The sequence below is a fragment of the Hyaena hyaena genome, unplaced genomic scaffold, assembly GCF_003009895.1.
Source record: "Hyaena hyaena isolate Hyena2069 unplaced genomic scaffold, ASM300989v1 scaffold_19, whole genome shotgun sequence".
In the NCBI taxonomy this organism is placed as follows: Eukaryota; Metazoa; Chordata; class Mammalia; order Carnivora; family Hyaenidae; genus Hyaena; species Hyaena hyaena.
Genome location: NW_024080651.1, coordinates 4,160,385 through 4,176,134, shown reverse-complemented (window position 1 = coordinate 4,176,134; position 15,750 = coordinate 4,160,385). Strand labels below are relative to the sequence as shown.

At 49.2% G+C, this 15,750-nt stretch overlaps 1 protein-coding gene across 3 annotated transcripts in view; it reads left to right on the top strand.

Moving 5' to 3' along the window:
- ASCC2 (activating signal cointegrator 1 complex subunit 2) overlaps positions 1–15,750 on the top strand; it is a 42,159-nt gene that overhangs the window by 15,815 nt on the left and 10,594 nt on the right. For all 3 annotated transcript variants that reach the window (XM_039225780.1, XM_039225774.1, XM_039225785.1), the window contains 10 exons: positions 3,091–3,158; positions 4,041–4,151; positions 5,227–5,339; positions 9,410–9,484; positions 9,905–10,012; positions 10,257–10,325; positions 10,481–10,555; positions 11,905–12,085; positions 13,485–13,699; positions 14,599–14,718. In XM_039225780.1, coding sequence (XP_039081711.1) covers positions 3,091–3,158; positions 4,041–4,151; positions 5,227–5,339; positions 9,410–9,484; positions 9,905–10,012; positions 10,257–10,325; positions 10,481–10,555; positions 11,905–12,085; positions 13,485–13,699; positions 14,599–14,718 — 1,135 coding nt within the window. The remainder of the gene's footprint in view (positions 1–3,090; positions 3,159–4,040; positions 4,152–5,226; positions 5,340–9,409; positions 9,485–9,904; positions 10,013–10,256; positions 10,326–10,480; positions 10,556–11,904; positions 12,086–13,484; positions 13,700–14,598; positions 14,719–15,750) is intronic.

Here is a 15,750-nt window from a genome sequence, read left to right as displayed (position 1 = left end):
TTCTGGAGAAAACTGGTGTCGGGTGCAGGGAAAGGGCCTTTGGGCAGGACGAGGGAGCAATGGAGTGGGTTGTGAGTGGAGGCATAGAGATCTTTGGGGCATGAGATGCTGGGGGAGAGCATTTCCAGGTGGACAAGGGTAGAGTGAGAAAGCCCCTAATCTTTTGAGTCACTGACTTCGTTGAGAATCAGATGAATCTTGTCCCCAGAAAAACATACCGCCTTATAGATTTTGAGGCATTTTAGAATGTTTTTAGCCCCAGATTGAGAACTCTTAATTGGCTTATTTAGGAGAGCCCTTTCTTCGGCTCTTAGAGGGTGGTTAATGGAAAAGAGGATGAGAAAGGCACCCAGAGTCCCTTCATTGTGTGTGTGCTGGGGTGTGTGGATTGAGGGGAGTATGGAGGAAGGGCCTGCAGACACTCACACACACACACATGTACACATGCACGCATGCATGCACACACACACACACACAGCAGCTCTCTTTCCAACCCAAAGGGGTGGCCTCCACTTTCTCTACCACAGAAGCTCTTGAGCTCTTGGTGGGGAGATAGCAGATGAGCCGTAGTAGTAGAGTTGACAAGGGAGAAAAGGAAGGAACAAGGGAACTGGCTGATTTTCCTTTGGGCAGAAGCCCCGTCCTTATCTAGCACTCCCAGCCCCCTGTACACACACCTGGATTTTTTTTTAAACTTCAAGGTTGATATTCTGAATCAATTATAATTTTGAAAGTAGGGCCTTTCAGTTAGACTCTTGGAGCCTCTTTTCGAAAGCAGGGGTACATCAGGCCTTGGCCCTACCAAGAACTTGCACTGATCTCTTTGGCAATACCTCCCATTCACCTGGGTTTCTTTTCTTTCTTTCTTTCCTTTAAAAAAATTTTTTTTAACGTTAAGGAGGGGAGGGGCAGAGAGAGCAAGACACAGAATTTGAAGCGGGCTCCAGGCTCTGGGCTGTCAGCTCAGAGCCTGATGCAGGGCTCGAACTCATGAACTGTGAGATCATGACCTGAGTGAGCCAAAGTCAGACACTTAACCAACTGAGCAATCCAGGGGCCCCCCTTTTTTTCTTTTTAAGTTTGCTTATTGTGAGAGGGAGAGAGGGAGAGAGAAATTGGGCCCATGCATGCACAGAGGGAGGAAAGGGTCAGAGAGAGGGAGAGAGAGAGAGAGAAAGAGAGAGAGGGAGAATCCCAAGCAGGCCCTACACTCAGTGTGTAGCCCAATGTGGGGCTTGAACTCACGAACCCTGAGATCATGACCTGAGCCAGAATCAAGAGTCAGATGCTTAACCAACTGAGCCACCCAGGCGCCCCCACTTTTTTTTTTTCTCCCTCTGGGTTTATGAACTGCTTTAGCCTGAGAAGGTTGTCCTTTACTTCTTAACAGTTTCTTTGTGAAATTGAAAGTCAGATCTTCACTGTCACTGGATCAGATAAAGGAGAGGAAAGGGTCAGTTGTGAAATGTGATCTGTTTTGGTGCTTGTAAAACATCCCTGTTACTCAGGCTTAAGCACTAGAAGGATTATAAGAGAGCGCCTTACCCCGTGCCAGGTGGTCAGGGTGTGGTGGGGTCCACTGTCTGGTATGGGGTGAGGGCAGAGATCTGCTCCTAATGCCTGGGTCAGGAGGCACTGCCTGGAGAAGGTGACACCTGCCTTAGGGTGCACTGAGCTCTGGGAGGTCACTCCAGGGATGGGAGGGACGGGATGGGACTTGTTCTCTGAGGTTGAAGAGGTGTGAGAGAGGAATGCAAGGCAGGAAATGGGGAGAGGGTGGTTGGAGATGCTGCCAGGGCCAGATGTCACATGGCCCTTTGTGCTGTGGTCAGGAGTTCTGTGACTTGACCTTGAGGATACCATTGGATGGGAGGGTTTTGTGAGAAAGAACAGAACCTGGTGGGGAGACACCTCAGTCCCTCCCTGCTGTCAAGATTAGAATGCGAGCACAGATGGTCAGGGAGTACCTTTACAGGTTGAGGGGTCAGCACCCATCTGGAGGTGGGATGCACTGAGCAAGCTCGTGCTGCTAAAACTCAGCTTTCTGGAATCAAGCAGTGAAGTGGCATCCAAGAAAGTGTTTACAGAAAGTCTGGCTACATAGTGACTTGCTTACTCACCCAGCCCCATCTGGCCTTTGATCTCATTGATTTTTCAAATCCTCCGGGATGGGGCAAGGGCTGCAGGGTTTTCATTAAGGGAGGCCAAGGACACACCTGCCCAAGGACAAAGGACTCATAGAATGCAGCACATCCTGACAGTCAGCCAGCCTTAGACTTTAGGATCGTGGTGGGATGAAGAATCCTGGCCTCTCCTTAAGGGTGTTGGCATTTTGTGTCATCATGTCTCCTAGCTTGCTGTGATTTTCCTTCCTTCCCTCACCATTTGGGCAGCCAGAACACTTGGTTACTGTTCCAGTTACCATATGCTCTAACCTATGCGCTCACAGCAGCCGCGCTTGGAGGTAGTAAACATTCGGAAAGGAGCTTTGTTTTTTAAGACAACTGCAAATGTGTGGTAAACTTAGTTCAAGATCTCTCTAAGGCTTCTCACCTTGGAGGAGGATGGATTAATATGGCTAGCATATTCAAAAGCAGAAGGTAAGAGAATTTCTAGACAAATTTCTCCTTAGAGTCTCCTCACATTATTAGAGGTGTGGCCTGGCAAGAATCTTGGATTATAGCATCCAGGTTTCTTGAGCAAAGAGATCATATCTTATAATTTTCCTGGATGACTAATTCCCACTTCCAAAGCCAATGCTGTCATACAAGGCACGGTGCCCAAATGTGATCACACCCTGGGGACATCAGGACAAGCTGGTTTGACCAGGGCAGGCCTTTTATGTAATTCACTAGGCAGAGGTGCTTAAAAGGTTAATTTGTACTGAGTAAAGTCCTTCCCTCATGCTGGGGAAGTTTCTAGGCTGGGCCAAAGCTCTGTGCCAGCAGGGCCTGGGGCCAGGACTGCTCTAGTGCAGACAGGCTTAGGAAAAGGGAGAAAGGTCATAGAATATGCTGGCAACCATTTGTAATGTGTCCTCCCTTCCCCCACTGTCTTTTCCCAATTCCTACTTTTCTCTTCTCTTTTCAGGAAACATCTTTACTCAGCAGCCAAGTTACTATAATGACCTGGATGAAACCATGCCCACCATCCTTCAGGTATCAGCTCTCAGCCCTGCCCAGATCCCTTCTCCAACTTGGTGGTGTCCCTGGACTTTCCTGGAAGAGCCTGGGAGAAATGCTTCCTCCCTACCTCTCTCCAGCCCCGTCTCCAGCCAGTCCTTGTGTCTGCCCCTCAGCACACCCTCTCAAATTTGCGTTTTTCCCTGCTTGAACAGAACTGAAATCTAAGGGCTGTCTAGCACTCACACAAAAAGAGCTTGGCTTAAATTGTGTGCTGTTTGCCAACAGCTGTAAGGCTCTAAGGATACCCCTCTCAGATACCCATGTTTCTCATATAAGAGCTTTAAATTTCTATAAAATTGTTTTATAAAATAATGTTCATTGTAGAAAATTTGGAAATTATGAAAAAAAAAACAGAAAGAGGAAAATTAACCCATAATCCCACCACCAAGAAATTCCACTATTCACGATAACTTTTTAGGGTAGTTATGTGCTAGCGTACTTAAGATGGTGCAATGAGTTAAAGACGTACATGATTTTACGATGGACTCTATTTTCTCCTCACCGATGATTGCATCTTCAGAGAATCCAAAACATATATAATATGTTGCTAAATATACATATATTTTTCTGACTATGTATCTTAAATATTTATTACCATACATTTGCCCAGCATATCCATTCAGGTAATATCTGCAGGACTCTGGGGGCTTCCATACATTTTGTCTTTTTAATCCTCACCACAATCCTGTAAGATTGTGCCCTGCACCCTGTCATTGTCTCTGGTTTCATAGGAACACTAGCATATAGTCCAGAGATTCCAAGGTAGCTTTCAGATCACCCGTCCCAGACTGCAGGTCAGGGGTCCTAGCTGTTGGTGTGACAGGATGTGGGAGAGTCTCTTCTTGTGTTTCACAGGTTTTTAGCAATATCCTCCAGCACTGTGGTTTGCAAGGGGACGGGGCCAGCGCCACACCCCAGAAGCTTGAGGAGAGGAGCCGGTTGACCCCCAGCGACATGCCTCTCCTGGTGAGGTTACACTTCAGCCCAGCCTCTTTTGGGCTGGCAGGGGACCCAGCAGCTTCTTCCCATGTTTGTGGCCCTTTTTACCCAACTCCATAAGCAGTTATTCCCATCACACAGGTTTAGACCATTTCAGCAGGCTTTTATTTTTCCCCGGGAGCTTCACTTATGGAGTAGTGGAAAGAACAGGGAACTAGAGGTCAGAGGATGGGGGTTTAGTCTTCACTTAGTTCAGCGCAATGAGCTCATTCGTGTTATTCACTGAGCCCTGTGTTCGTTCAGTGAATTTATACTGAGGAGCCCCCAGCATGTGTGGAGACTTCAGGATAAAACTGTAGGCAAAAGCAGACATGGCGCCTGCTCTCATGGAGTCTGAGTCAGAGGTGGATACTTAAGGAGCCTAGACATGCGTCAGGCCTTATGCTAAAAGGCCTAAAAGGCCTAAAATCACAAGAGGCAGAGCAGGAAAGAGGCAGCTGTGAGCTGCCCTCCTGGAGCTTCTAGTCTCTTCGGAAAATAGGCTTTAAACACATGTTTCAGAAAGACTCAGAGTACTGTGGGAGCAAGTCATTTTACCCCTCTGAACCTCAGTTTCCTTCTCTGTAAAATAGAGATCCTAACAACTGCTTAGCCTCCTTTTTAAGTTGTCAAGAGACTCAGGAACATGTATGTTCTGTCCTCTTCAAACTGTATGAAAAGTATGGGCTTGATATTGTTGTCCTCAGTAGAATGTGCTTTTGTGTGGGACCACAGGCATTGTCTTCAGGTTCAGGGGTGATTCTCTTTCAGCTTAGAGGAGAGAAGTATATTATCCTAGATGTAGAAGTAACCCCAGAGCTCATTGGGTCAGTGCCCATTGGAGCTAAGGTAGCAAGACCTGAAGTAGGGAGATTGAGTAACTTGTACAGATGGTGCTCCTCGAGATGGACCAGCCAGGCTTTGCGCAAATGTCTAGTTTCTCATCCCCCCAACAAGGTATCTGCCTGTTGGCTCCTGGCTTTTGTCAATTTTGTCTCAGACCCACTACAGAGCTGTGTATGGGGGTGGAGGAAAATAATGCAGCGTTTTCTTTTGGCAACAGGAATTAAAAGACGTTGTTCTCTACCTTTGTGATACCTGCACTACACTCTGGGCCTTCCTGGATATCTTCCCTTTGGCTTGCCAAACCTTCCAGAAACATGACTTCTGTTACAGGTACAGTAGTAGTTCTGACTGCTGAAGTAGAGGTTGTAGTTGACATCCTCCATCAGCAGATACTTACTGGGTACTTAGAATGTGCCAGGCCCTCTTCCAGCCTGAGTGTACAGCAGTGAGGACAACAGAGAAGGCTCCTGCTTGTGTGGAGCCTACATTGTATTTATTTAGTTAGTTATTGTTTTTTAACTTTTATTATTATTATTATTATTTTTTTTTTAATGTCATTTATTTTTGAGAGAGATACAGAGCACAGGTGGGGCAGGGGCAGAGAGAGAGGGAGACGCAGACTCCGAAGCAGGCTCCAGTCTCTGAGCTGTCACCACAGAGCCCAATGCAGGGTTCAAACCCATGAACTGTGAGATCATGACCCAAATCGAGATCAAGTATTGGACGCTCAACTGACTGAGCTACCCAGGCACTCCAAGCCCGCATTTTAGAAGCATTCCCATTTTGGGCTAAGAACTAAGCAGGGGAGGGAATAAAAAAACCCAGCAACCAAGAACAGGGCAGTTTTAGTTCAGTTCTGTTGTTTCAAGGTTCCTGTCATGGACAGGTACAAGGGAGTAACAGACAATAAGAAGTGGTCTGAGAACTTCAGCATCTAGTCTAGAGCATGCACGAAGAAACAGGCAGATTTGCTGATTTGTGGGGCCAGCCGTTGTGGCCATATTATGAAGTGCCCTGGGAACACAGAGGAGGGAGGCAAAATTCCATCTGGTGAAATAAGAGGTTTCAAAATGGCTCTTAAGCAAGATCTGGAAGAATGAACAGGAACCTTCCAGACAGAGTAAGATTACATTAGCAGGAAGGGCATTCCAGGCAGGCAGAGTACAGGTGGGAAGGCCCAGAGTGGGTCCAAGGAGAGCCAGGAAGTGGATTGGAATGAAGCAGGGCCTGGGGCAGCAGGAAGAGGAGCTGGTAACAATGGAGTCTCCAGAGAGTTGGTAGAAGTGATCGTGAGGAGCCTTGAACTTGCCGGCAGGGAGTGGGGCATTTATTCTGAAGGCAGTAGGGAGCCCCTGAAAGCTTCTATCCAAAAGAGTTCTAGAACGATCCTGCCAAGATGAGGAAAGTTGTACAGGAGGATATGAGTAAAGAAAGGTATAGGGAGCTAGACCTTCCTTGCCCACTTAGTGCCACGAGCAATGGTCCGTTCCTTGTGTGGTGAGAAAGAGGTCCACAGGCCTGGACTGGTAACCTGCATGTTGCCTGGCAACAGTGGGGACTGGCTTATTCTCCATGGCCTCTGGCTGTTGCTTTTGCCAGGCGTCTCTCCCCACCATTCGCAGGAGCTTCTGGGAGCTGCCCAACTCTGTCCACTCAGCCATCGGTCCATTCAGTCATTTACTTGCCCATTCAACAAAACATTTATCTAGTGCTTACATGTGCCAGAGATGGCAGCTGGTTCTCTGACCCCTCCTGGGTCTTTTCAGCTCGTGAAAATCAGATGTGAGGACTGATCAGCCTCCCAGATGTTAGAATAAAGCACCAATCAGCACTCTCCCTGGAAGAAAGGGGTTAGGATGAGCCTGTAGCTGTCCACTTTTTGAAAAAGGTATCTTTTCTCATGATTAAAGTAGCATAAACTGGCAAATGCTCATATGAAATTTGGAAAATTCTGGAAGGTAGAAAATTAAAATCACCGTGAGAGATCATTATATTCTTAGGATTTTGTACCCTGTTTATCTTCACTTATCATAAGCATTTGCTTGCTTGCTTGGTCTCTCTCTCTCTCTCTCTCTTTCTTTCTTTAAGTAAACTCTACCCCCAACATGGGGCTCAAAATCATGACCCCATGATCAAGAGTCACATGCTCTACCGACTGAGCCAGCCAGGCACCCCCACAGGCATTTTCCCATTTTATTAAAGCATCTTCTCAAATTGTTTTTGAAAGGGTCTCTGGAAATGGAGGGTAATTTTTGGAAGAACTGACTTTCCTGCAAGGGTCAGTGAAAGCAGGGGAGTGGCTCCACCCATCTTGGGGTGAGGAGGAAGAAAGGAAAACACTATTGCCTGCAAGTGGCACTGCCTTTGACCCACAAACAGAAACAGCCCTGGGCTGGCCCAGCCTGTTTTCACTGTGCTGGAGGCCAAGAACGCTCGCTGAGCAAACGCAGCAAGCTCAGTCCTGCAACTCTCTGGAAGGGGCTGTGGGCACCACACAACTCTGCGCTAATCCTCTCATAACAACCTCCGTCCTCTAAGTCCTCAGGTATATTAGAATATCTCTCTCTGTGGCTTAATTTTATGAATGAATAATACAGTCACATGGTTCAAAACTGGAAAGGTGTAAAATATATAATGAGGTACAGAGCCTACTTTAAAAAACACATTAAAACAACAAGAACAGCAACAAATATATATATACATATATATGAACATATATACTAGAGAAGGGGGAGAAAAAGACTTTTCATTGTGTATTAAACGTGTATAAATATACACACACAAACATACATGTAAATAGTACATATATGATGTATGTATACATATGCAATGAAGTCTTCCTTTCCCCCTTCTTTAGTTCTGTTCCTCACACATAACCATTGTTAAGGTTTTTATGTGGGGTTTTCCAGAGATATGCATATAGATACACATATACAAGTAAATATGCACATTATATATCACCCCCCCTGCCTTTTAAACTGCTGACATATTATGAGTACTATATGTACTGTTTGCATTTTTTTTTAAAAATTTTTATGTTTGTTTATTTTTGAGAGAGACAGGACGTGAGTGGCGTAAGGGCAGAGAGAGGGGGAGACAGAAAATCCGAAGCAGGCTCCAGGTTCTGAGCTGTCAGAACAGAGCCCAACACAAGGCTTGAGCCCATGAACCATGAGATCATGACCTGAGCTGAAGTCAGACACTTAGCCAACTGAGCCACCCAGGTGCCCTGCAGTTTATTTTTTAAATTTAATATGTATCAGTACACAAAGCATCCTCAGTCTTTGGTATGGCTAGATACCAATGCCAGACCCCATAGATCGATCTTTAGATTTTTCTTCAGTTGTTTGCTATTACAGAAAAACGTTACAAAGAATAACTGCGCATACATCATTTTGTACCTTTGTAAGTATATTTGAGGAATACTTTCCTGGAAGTAGAATCACAAGAACAGATGGTTTGTGCATTTTTAATTTTTATAGATCTCACCAAATCGCCCTCCATAGGGGTAGTTCCAATTTACCTTCCCACCAGCGATGTATCCTGGCAACACCTGAATCTGTTTGGGCCAAATTGCCCTCTCTTTTTCTGGGTGCCATGCTGTGGGCCTAGTAAAGCCTGTCTCTTTGGGCCTAGTTACCCTCTGCTGCACACAGGACTACACTAACATAGAAGTTGCCAGAATCCAGCCAGTCAGTAGTTAAATGTTTATAGATTACCCGCTACAAATTCAGCATCATCTTAGACACTAAGGCTACTGTTCTGGCTTTGGGAAGCTTAAGACGTTCAGAGGAAGAACTAGACCACAAAAGAGAGGCAGCTGTGTTTTAAGTTGTAAGGGTAACATAATTCTGAAGCTGTGCGCCTAATTCCAGGAAGGAGAAGTCACGTGAGTGAGCATGATCTGGAAATCTGTCACTGGCTGAAGAGTTTGAATTTGAGTTGGGAAGGGCGGGGGGTCACTGTGAGGTTGCTGAGGTGAGAAGCAAGGTTAGCTAGTCTGTGCTGGCTATGGATGTACCAGAGAGAGGAGCCACAGTTTCATGTCATAGGAGGTAGGAAGCTACTGACAGATTGGAGCAAACACAGAGTGGCCTTGTATTGGTTTCTCAAACCTCAGTAGCTCATTGCTCTGTTAGAATGAGCCTACCTGGGCCTTGGTTTCCCAGTGAAAGGTGGATATAGCTACGGGTCACTTCTCAAGGCTTTTCTGGGACCATCCACAGAGGGCCAGTCTGGGCTTAGGGAAGAGCCAGGGTGGTTCTGGGAGAAAACTGTTGTGGTGACAGCCTGGAAGTGAGAAATGGGCCTTCCCGCTTCCTGTGGTTTGCTTTGATTTTCTGATGAAGTGTGGTATTTATGAACTAATCTTGCCTTTTCCCCCATGTGTGCCTCCACAGACTAGCTTCCTTCTATGAAACTGCAATTCCCGAACTAGAGTCTGCAATCAAGAAGAGGAGGCTTGAAGACAGCAAGTGAGCCGGGGCCAAAACTAAGCACACTGTCATGGGAGATAGAGGCCCTGCCTTTCCTGGGCTTTAACATCTCCATCTCTAAGACAAACGAGGTGGCACCATGGACTGTGCAACTCTAGCTTCAGTGTCCCTACCTAGTGGCCTCCTGCCCCCTGCGTCCTAACCTTTCCTCTCAGCTGATGCTCCAAGCTCTTGGTAACTGACCTACTGGTTTCCCACCCACTGTTTAAACTCAGAAGCGGCCCTGGAATCAGCTCGCCTCTCAGGGCCTGTAACCCTTTGCCAGTTGCTGTCCACAGTGACTTGTGAGGCTTTCTCAGCTGTGGGGAGGGAAACCTGCAGCTGTTGAGAATCCCTCTAGGCCTTTTAATCTCCCAAATCTCTGTTTTTTTTTTTTTTCTCTTTCATGGGCCTTCAAAGGCTGCTAGGTGACCTGTGGCAGAGACTGTCCCATTCCAGGAAGAAGCTACTGGAGATTTTTCACATCCTCATGAACCAGATCTGCCTCCTCCCCGTCCTGGAAAATAGGTGAGCCCTGGGGAGCAGCTGCCCGGGTGGAAGAACCCTCCCCAAGCCCAGCAGAGGTATTTCCCTCATGTCATCTGCCCCCTTCCCTGCTCCGGGGTTGCTGAACAGTGATGGGGAAAAGAGACAAATGCCTCTTTCATCCAGCTGGTCTGAGGCCTCGCAGGGGAGCAGGGCGGGCAGCAGGGAGGGGAGCTACAGATCATTCGTATCGAGTGAGCTCATCCTCCCTGACGTCCTGTTCCAGCTGTGACAACATTCAGGGCTTCATCGAAGAGTTCCTTCAGATCTTCAGCTCCTTGCTGCAGGAGAAGAGGTGAGTGTGGCTGAGCTGGGACCAGTCCCCACAAGGCCTTACATCCTAGAGCCTCTACCATATGCTCATCATGGTCTAAGGTTCTGGGATTTGTGGTTGGGCAGCAGACCGGTTTGCCCCAGCCCTGTCCCTTTCGTCTGCTCTCTGCTCGGCAGGTTCCTCCGGGACTACGACACACTCTTCCCTGTGGCCGATGATGTCAGCTTGCTACAGCAGGCCTCAGCAGTCTTGTATCCTTCCACAGCCACTGGCACAGGACCTGGCCCGGCCAGGTGGGAGTTGGGCTGCGAGGACCCGGAGCAGAGGGAGGTTTATTCCCAGAACACACGGGTCAGCCAGCTTTCCCCAGAAGCCCGCCAAAGCCCCAGCCCCTGTTTCTGGAGGAGATGACTACTCCAATCCTCAGAGCTGGGTGGGATAGCATCCTGCATTCTCTAACTGTTTACTGAGTGTCCGGGCCCATGTGACAAACATGGACTCAGCCCCACTCTCACAGACCTCATTGCAGGAGAGGAGACAGACAAGTAAACAAGCAGTTAAAGTGTCATATGGGAAAAATTCAGAGGCTTAGGAAAGACAAGGAAGGCACCTAACCCTGCAAGCTCAGGGTAAGGCTGTGAGACGGAGGTGATGTCCAAGCCGAGACCAGCAGAAGAAATTGGAGGTGGCCAAGGCCAGAGCTAAGTGTTCCCAATGGATGGAGGACAGAGAGGCCCATCTGAGGAGCCCACAGACATTTTGTGTAGCTCTCAGGGTGGGGCTGGGGGCCTGGGGACTGGGGGAGGAGGCTACGGCATGGTAGATGAGCTGGGGGTGAGCAGACCTGCACGCCTTTGGGATGACTCACTGAAAGTTGGGACTCTGTCCTACAAGCACCGGGGTGTCATGGAAGAGTGTGAAACGGAGTGACAGGGTCAGTTTTAAACTTTGGAGAAGCTCTGTCTGGCACAGGGAGGAGAACAGACAGGCTTAAGACTTCTGGGAGCCCCAGGGGCTGGTGAGGATTCTGTTGCTGGCATCCAGGGATGGCCAGTGGGGAGTTAGATTAGAAGTAGAGAGGGGAGCCTAGGACAACTCCCAGATATCTGGCTTGGCAGTGCCCAGGGTGGTAGAGAGGGAGGAAGGACAGGGAGGAGAACCTGTGGGCCATTTTGGAGGCTGGGCTAGTCTTGCCTCAGGGATACCCTATGGGCCCTCTGCAAGCCCTCAGCAAGGGGTCAGGAAGCCCTGTTAGCAGTGACTCCATCAGGTCCTCCTCCTGGGGGTCAGTGCATAGAAGTTGCTGCTGGCTCCTCCAGTTATCATGTCCTAGGATGCCCGTGGCCTTGTCTTCATCCAGAGCTGCTTTCTGCTGAGTGGCAGATACTAGGTTTCAAGGCCAGTGTGGCCATGATCTGGCCTCTTTCCTCAAGCAGCCCTGGTACCTGTGATGCCCACTGGGTAGACAACCCAGATAGCCCCTGACACAAGTCAAAGGGTCAGATGCTGGGACAGGATTGAGAAATTATGCTGCCTTAGAGCTAGAGAGGCAGAAAAGGCTCTGGCACCTGAGAGAGAGACACCTTAACATGTGTCACAGGGACGAGACTCGGACTGCCTACATCCTCCAGGCAGTCGAGAGTGCGTGGGAAGGGGTGGACCGACAGAAAGCCACAGATGCTAAAGACCCACCGGTGGCTGAGAACCCCAATGGGGTCATTGCGATGGTGGAACCAGCCAGTGGACCATCCTCACATCTGGAAAACTCAGAGGAAGAGGAGGTGTGTGTCTGGAGCGACGTTTTCCTGTTTCCCCTCCCCCTTCCGGGAAACCTGTCCCTTCTTTGTTTCTGCTCTCTGAGAAAAAGGTTTCTTTTGGAATTGACAGCCCTGAGCTGCGGGTCAGCTCCCTGCTGCCTTTAGAGAGTCCTGCAAGTCCCTGCAGCTGCCAAAACCCCCCGTTTCTCCTCTATAAAGTGAAGTGATGGAGCTTTTTTCCACGTGAAATCCTTCCCAGAGCTCTCCTCTAAACAGATGACCGCATAGCCGCTTTGGATGCAGTGGAGAGCAACGCCTGGTCTCCCTCACTGCCTGGCCAGCCTGGACACCCGCCATGGGACTGCAGGGCTCTACTGAGCAAGTGTGGAAGCTTCTGGTGTTCCAGCTTCTTCCAGAACTCGCCAAGTCTGTGGCCATACAGATTGCCCCTGAGCCCAGGACTCTTCCCTGCATGTTGGGAGGCAGCGTGACATAGGGATTAAGACCATACAGTCTCTGGGGTTGGACCCTGGTTATGCCACTCCCAGCTCTGTGGCTGGAAGCACATCACTCACATCTGGCCTCTGTTCCCCATGTATAAGGTGGGGATAGTCGCTATCCCTACCTCCACGAGGTTGTTGGGATTCCCAGAGCTGTTGGGTGGAGTGCCGCAAGCCCAGCTGGCCCTCTAGCTGTCGACAGACGCTGCTCTCCTTCCTGTGTTAGACTCAGGCCCTGTGGTTGTCATAGGGCCTTGGAAAATGACAATCCCCTCCACTCTTCCCACCTTCTTCCCCATGTGGCTTCTTCTCTGAGACACGGTTGATTTTTATTGTTGTTTTTTGATTTGGGGATTTCCTTAAATGAAAACTCTAACAGATTTAAGCCACATCAAGCAGGATATGAACTGAACTCCCTTATTAAGAAGAATATAATCAAAGGGGAGCATCTCCACACAGTCCAGGGCTGTTGGTTGCTGTTTCTCTCCAATGTCAGCCATTAACCTGTTAGAGTTGGGAAAGGATTAGTTGAAGTTATGACCATTTGTGGAGTGCCTCGCCTTCTCCAGGCACTGTGCTCCTCATTAGTCTCTTTGAACCGTCTGAAACAGCATGAGGTAGAAGGCAGTACGTGCATTTTACATGGAAGAAGCTGGGGGTTTGGAAAGGGGAAGTGCCCTGCCTCAAATCACACAGCCAGAAGTAGCTCAACCACTAAGTCATAGAGCCTCCCCTCTTCACAGGGCTTCAGGAATTGGAGACTCAAGAGACCTGGGTCACTTGGCTGAGATCTTGGCCCAGGAGTGGCAGGGCCAGAACTCATACCAGGTCCGCTGATTCCAGGTCCTGTGCTGTTGGAGGCCTGTTGCCCTCTCGCCCACTTGGCCTGCCTTTTCCCTCCTTCACTCTAGCTCTCTCCACAGTGCATGGGGGCGGCTGCTCCCTTGGGCCCTCCTGTGTGTGGCGTGGAGCTGGACTCGCTCATCTCCCAGGTGAAGGACCTGTTGCCAGATCTCGGGGAGGGCTTCATCCTGGCCTGCCTGGAGCACTGCAGCTACAGCCCGGAGCAGGTGATCAACAACATCCTGGAGGAGCAGCTGGCCCCTGCCCTCAGTCAACTGGACCGCAGCCTAGACAGGTGGGAGACATAGGTGGGAGGGGTCTCACGGCACCCAGGCTGTCTCAGGGCCCCAGCTACAGGTGTTCCGGGGGCCTCGTCAGGGCCCCTTCTTAGCTTCTCTGCTTCCCGCTCGGGGGCCAGAACTCGGCCTCCTCTCTCTTCACTATAGCAGTGTTCCCCAGCCGTGTAACTGAATGGCCTCCTTGGGAAAACAGCAAAACTTAGGGCCCTCCGGGTGGTTCTCAGATGCCCCCTGCAGGGTGGAGAGCGTGCACAGCTGGACATCGCAGCAGCTCCTTGCTAGAGGACCCGTCAGAAGCACAGGATATGACAAAGGGTTTGCTCAGCCTCTCAGAGCTCCGAAGTCTCTGGCTTGCCCCTGACATTGTCACCTTTCCAGCAGATTCCTGAGGGAGGACAGCCAGAGCTTCTCACTTTCTTCACACCTTCCCTTTCTGAGTTTGACCCACTGTTCCTCTGAAGGCCTGTGGGGCAGCAGGAATGAGTGCACAAATGGGTGTTTCCTCCGCAGAAGATGATGTTTATCGAATGAATGAAGTTCGAGCCTTTGAACAAGTACCTTAGCCACTTTGTGCCCTTTTTACAGAGGAGGGCACCGAGGCCCAGAGAGGTCGAATCATTTTAGCTACCTATGTTACAGAACTGTGTGAGTGTTCAGTGAGGGAGGGAACTTCTGAGAAGATCTCTGAATGGCACGTGGGACTTAGGGGGATCTTTGTGAGGCATGGCTGCATACCCATGTAGGGGCCACAGGGCAGGATTTTTAGATTGTGTATCATGTGGCCGTGGAAGGGGAGTGGAGAATCTGATGGATGTAACATGGTATGGGTCAAGAGAGCACAGGTAGACATCAGCTGACTGTTCTCCCTCGAATTGATTTCTCTGTTACCCCGCAGACAGTTGAAACCAGACCCGACACCCCTGCTCACATCTCGTCACAACATCTTCCAGAATGACGAGTTTGATGTGTTCAGCAGAGATACAGTGGACCTGAGCCGGGTGCACAAAGGCAGGAGGTGAGTACAGTGGGCTGCAGGGTGCCAGGCACCCCAAGTCTGTAAGTGCAGTGAGAAAATCCAGAGAAACTAAGGGCTCCATGTTTACAGAACTGGCTTGAGTTTCGGCTCAGGGTCCCCCCACCCCCCCAGCAGTCCAGGACCTGTGTGCTCCCAGCAGGCAGGGGCGGCTTCTCTTATGCTTATACATTAGGCTCTGACTCTGACAGGGTGTTTTTTAAATTAATCCCCTTGTTGATAGCAAAAGCCCAGAGGGACCTAAACTGTCCCCCTCTTCCCTTCCTACAACTTTGGATGTGTCAATCGTCGAATCTCTGGGTGACAGAGCCAAGCAGTACTTCCCAGAAGATGCTCCTCGACCTGATTTTCTCCATCCTGTGACAAAATGAGAAAACAAAGGACTTGTACTTAGCTTTTCAGAAGGTGAACTTACTCCATTTTAAGGTCTTTCTACTTACTTTTAGTTTATGTCCTTTTGGCATTGAAAAGTCCACTTATGATTTATTCATTCTTTCAACAAATATTTGCCTGGTGCTCATGGCATACTTGGCCCTGGATTTATCGGGTGCTGGAGGTGTAGCGGGCAGGGAAACAGACATGGCCCCTGCCCCTGTGGAGTGTGCACTAATCACTTTGTCAAAGAAGCAAAGTAAAATTGCAGATATAACAGGCGCTATAAGGTGAAGGCGTGCAGACTTCCGAGCCTCTAGTAGAGGGTTCCATCCAGGCTGGGAGACTCCTCTGAGGAAATGATATGGGACCAAGAGTAGAAGCTTGAGGAAAGCTCAAAGGGCCAATTCTGTAAAGAGCGGGGAAGGAGAAACTTTCCAGGCAGAGTGAAAAACAGGGGCAATGGCCCCGAGGTCGCAGGGAGCATGATGAGGGTCCCAGGAGCCAACGTGTTTTGGAAAGATCACCTGGCTTTGGAACGGAGGCCCGCTGGAGGGACCAAGAGTTAGTAGTGATGACAGTTCAAGACAAATGGCAAAATGAGACATTGACAACACTGTGCTAGCCCCCAGAGGTCTACTA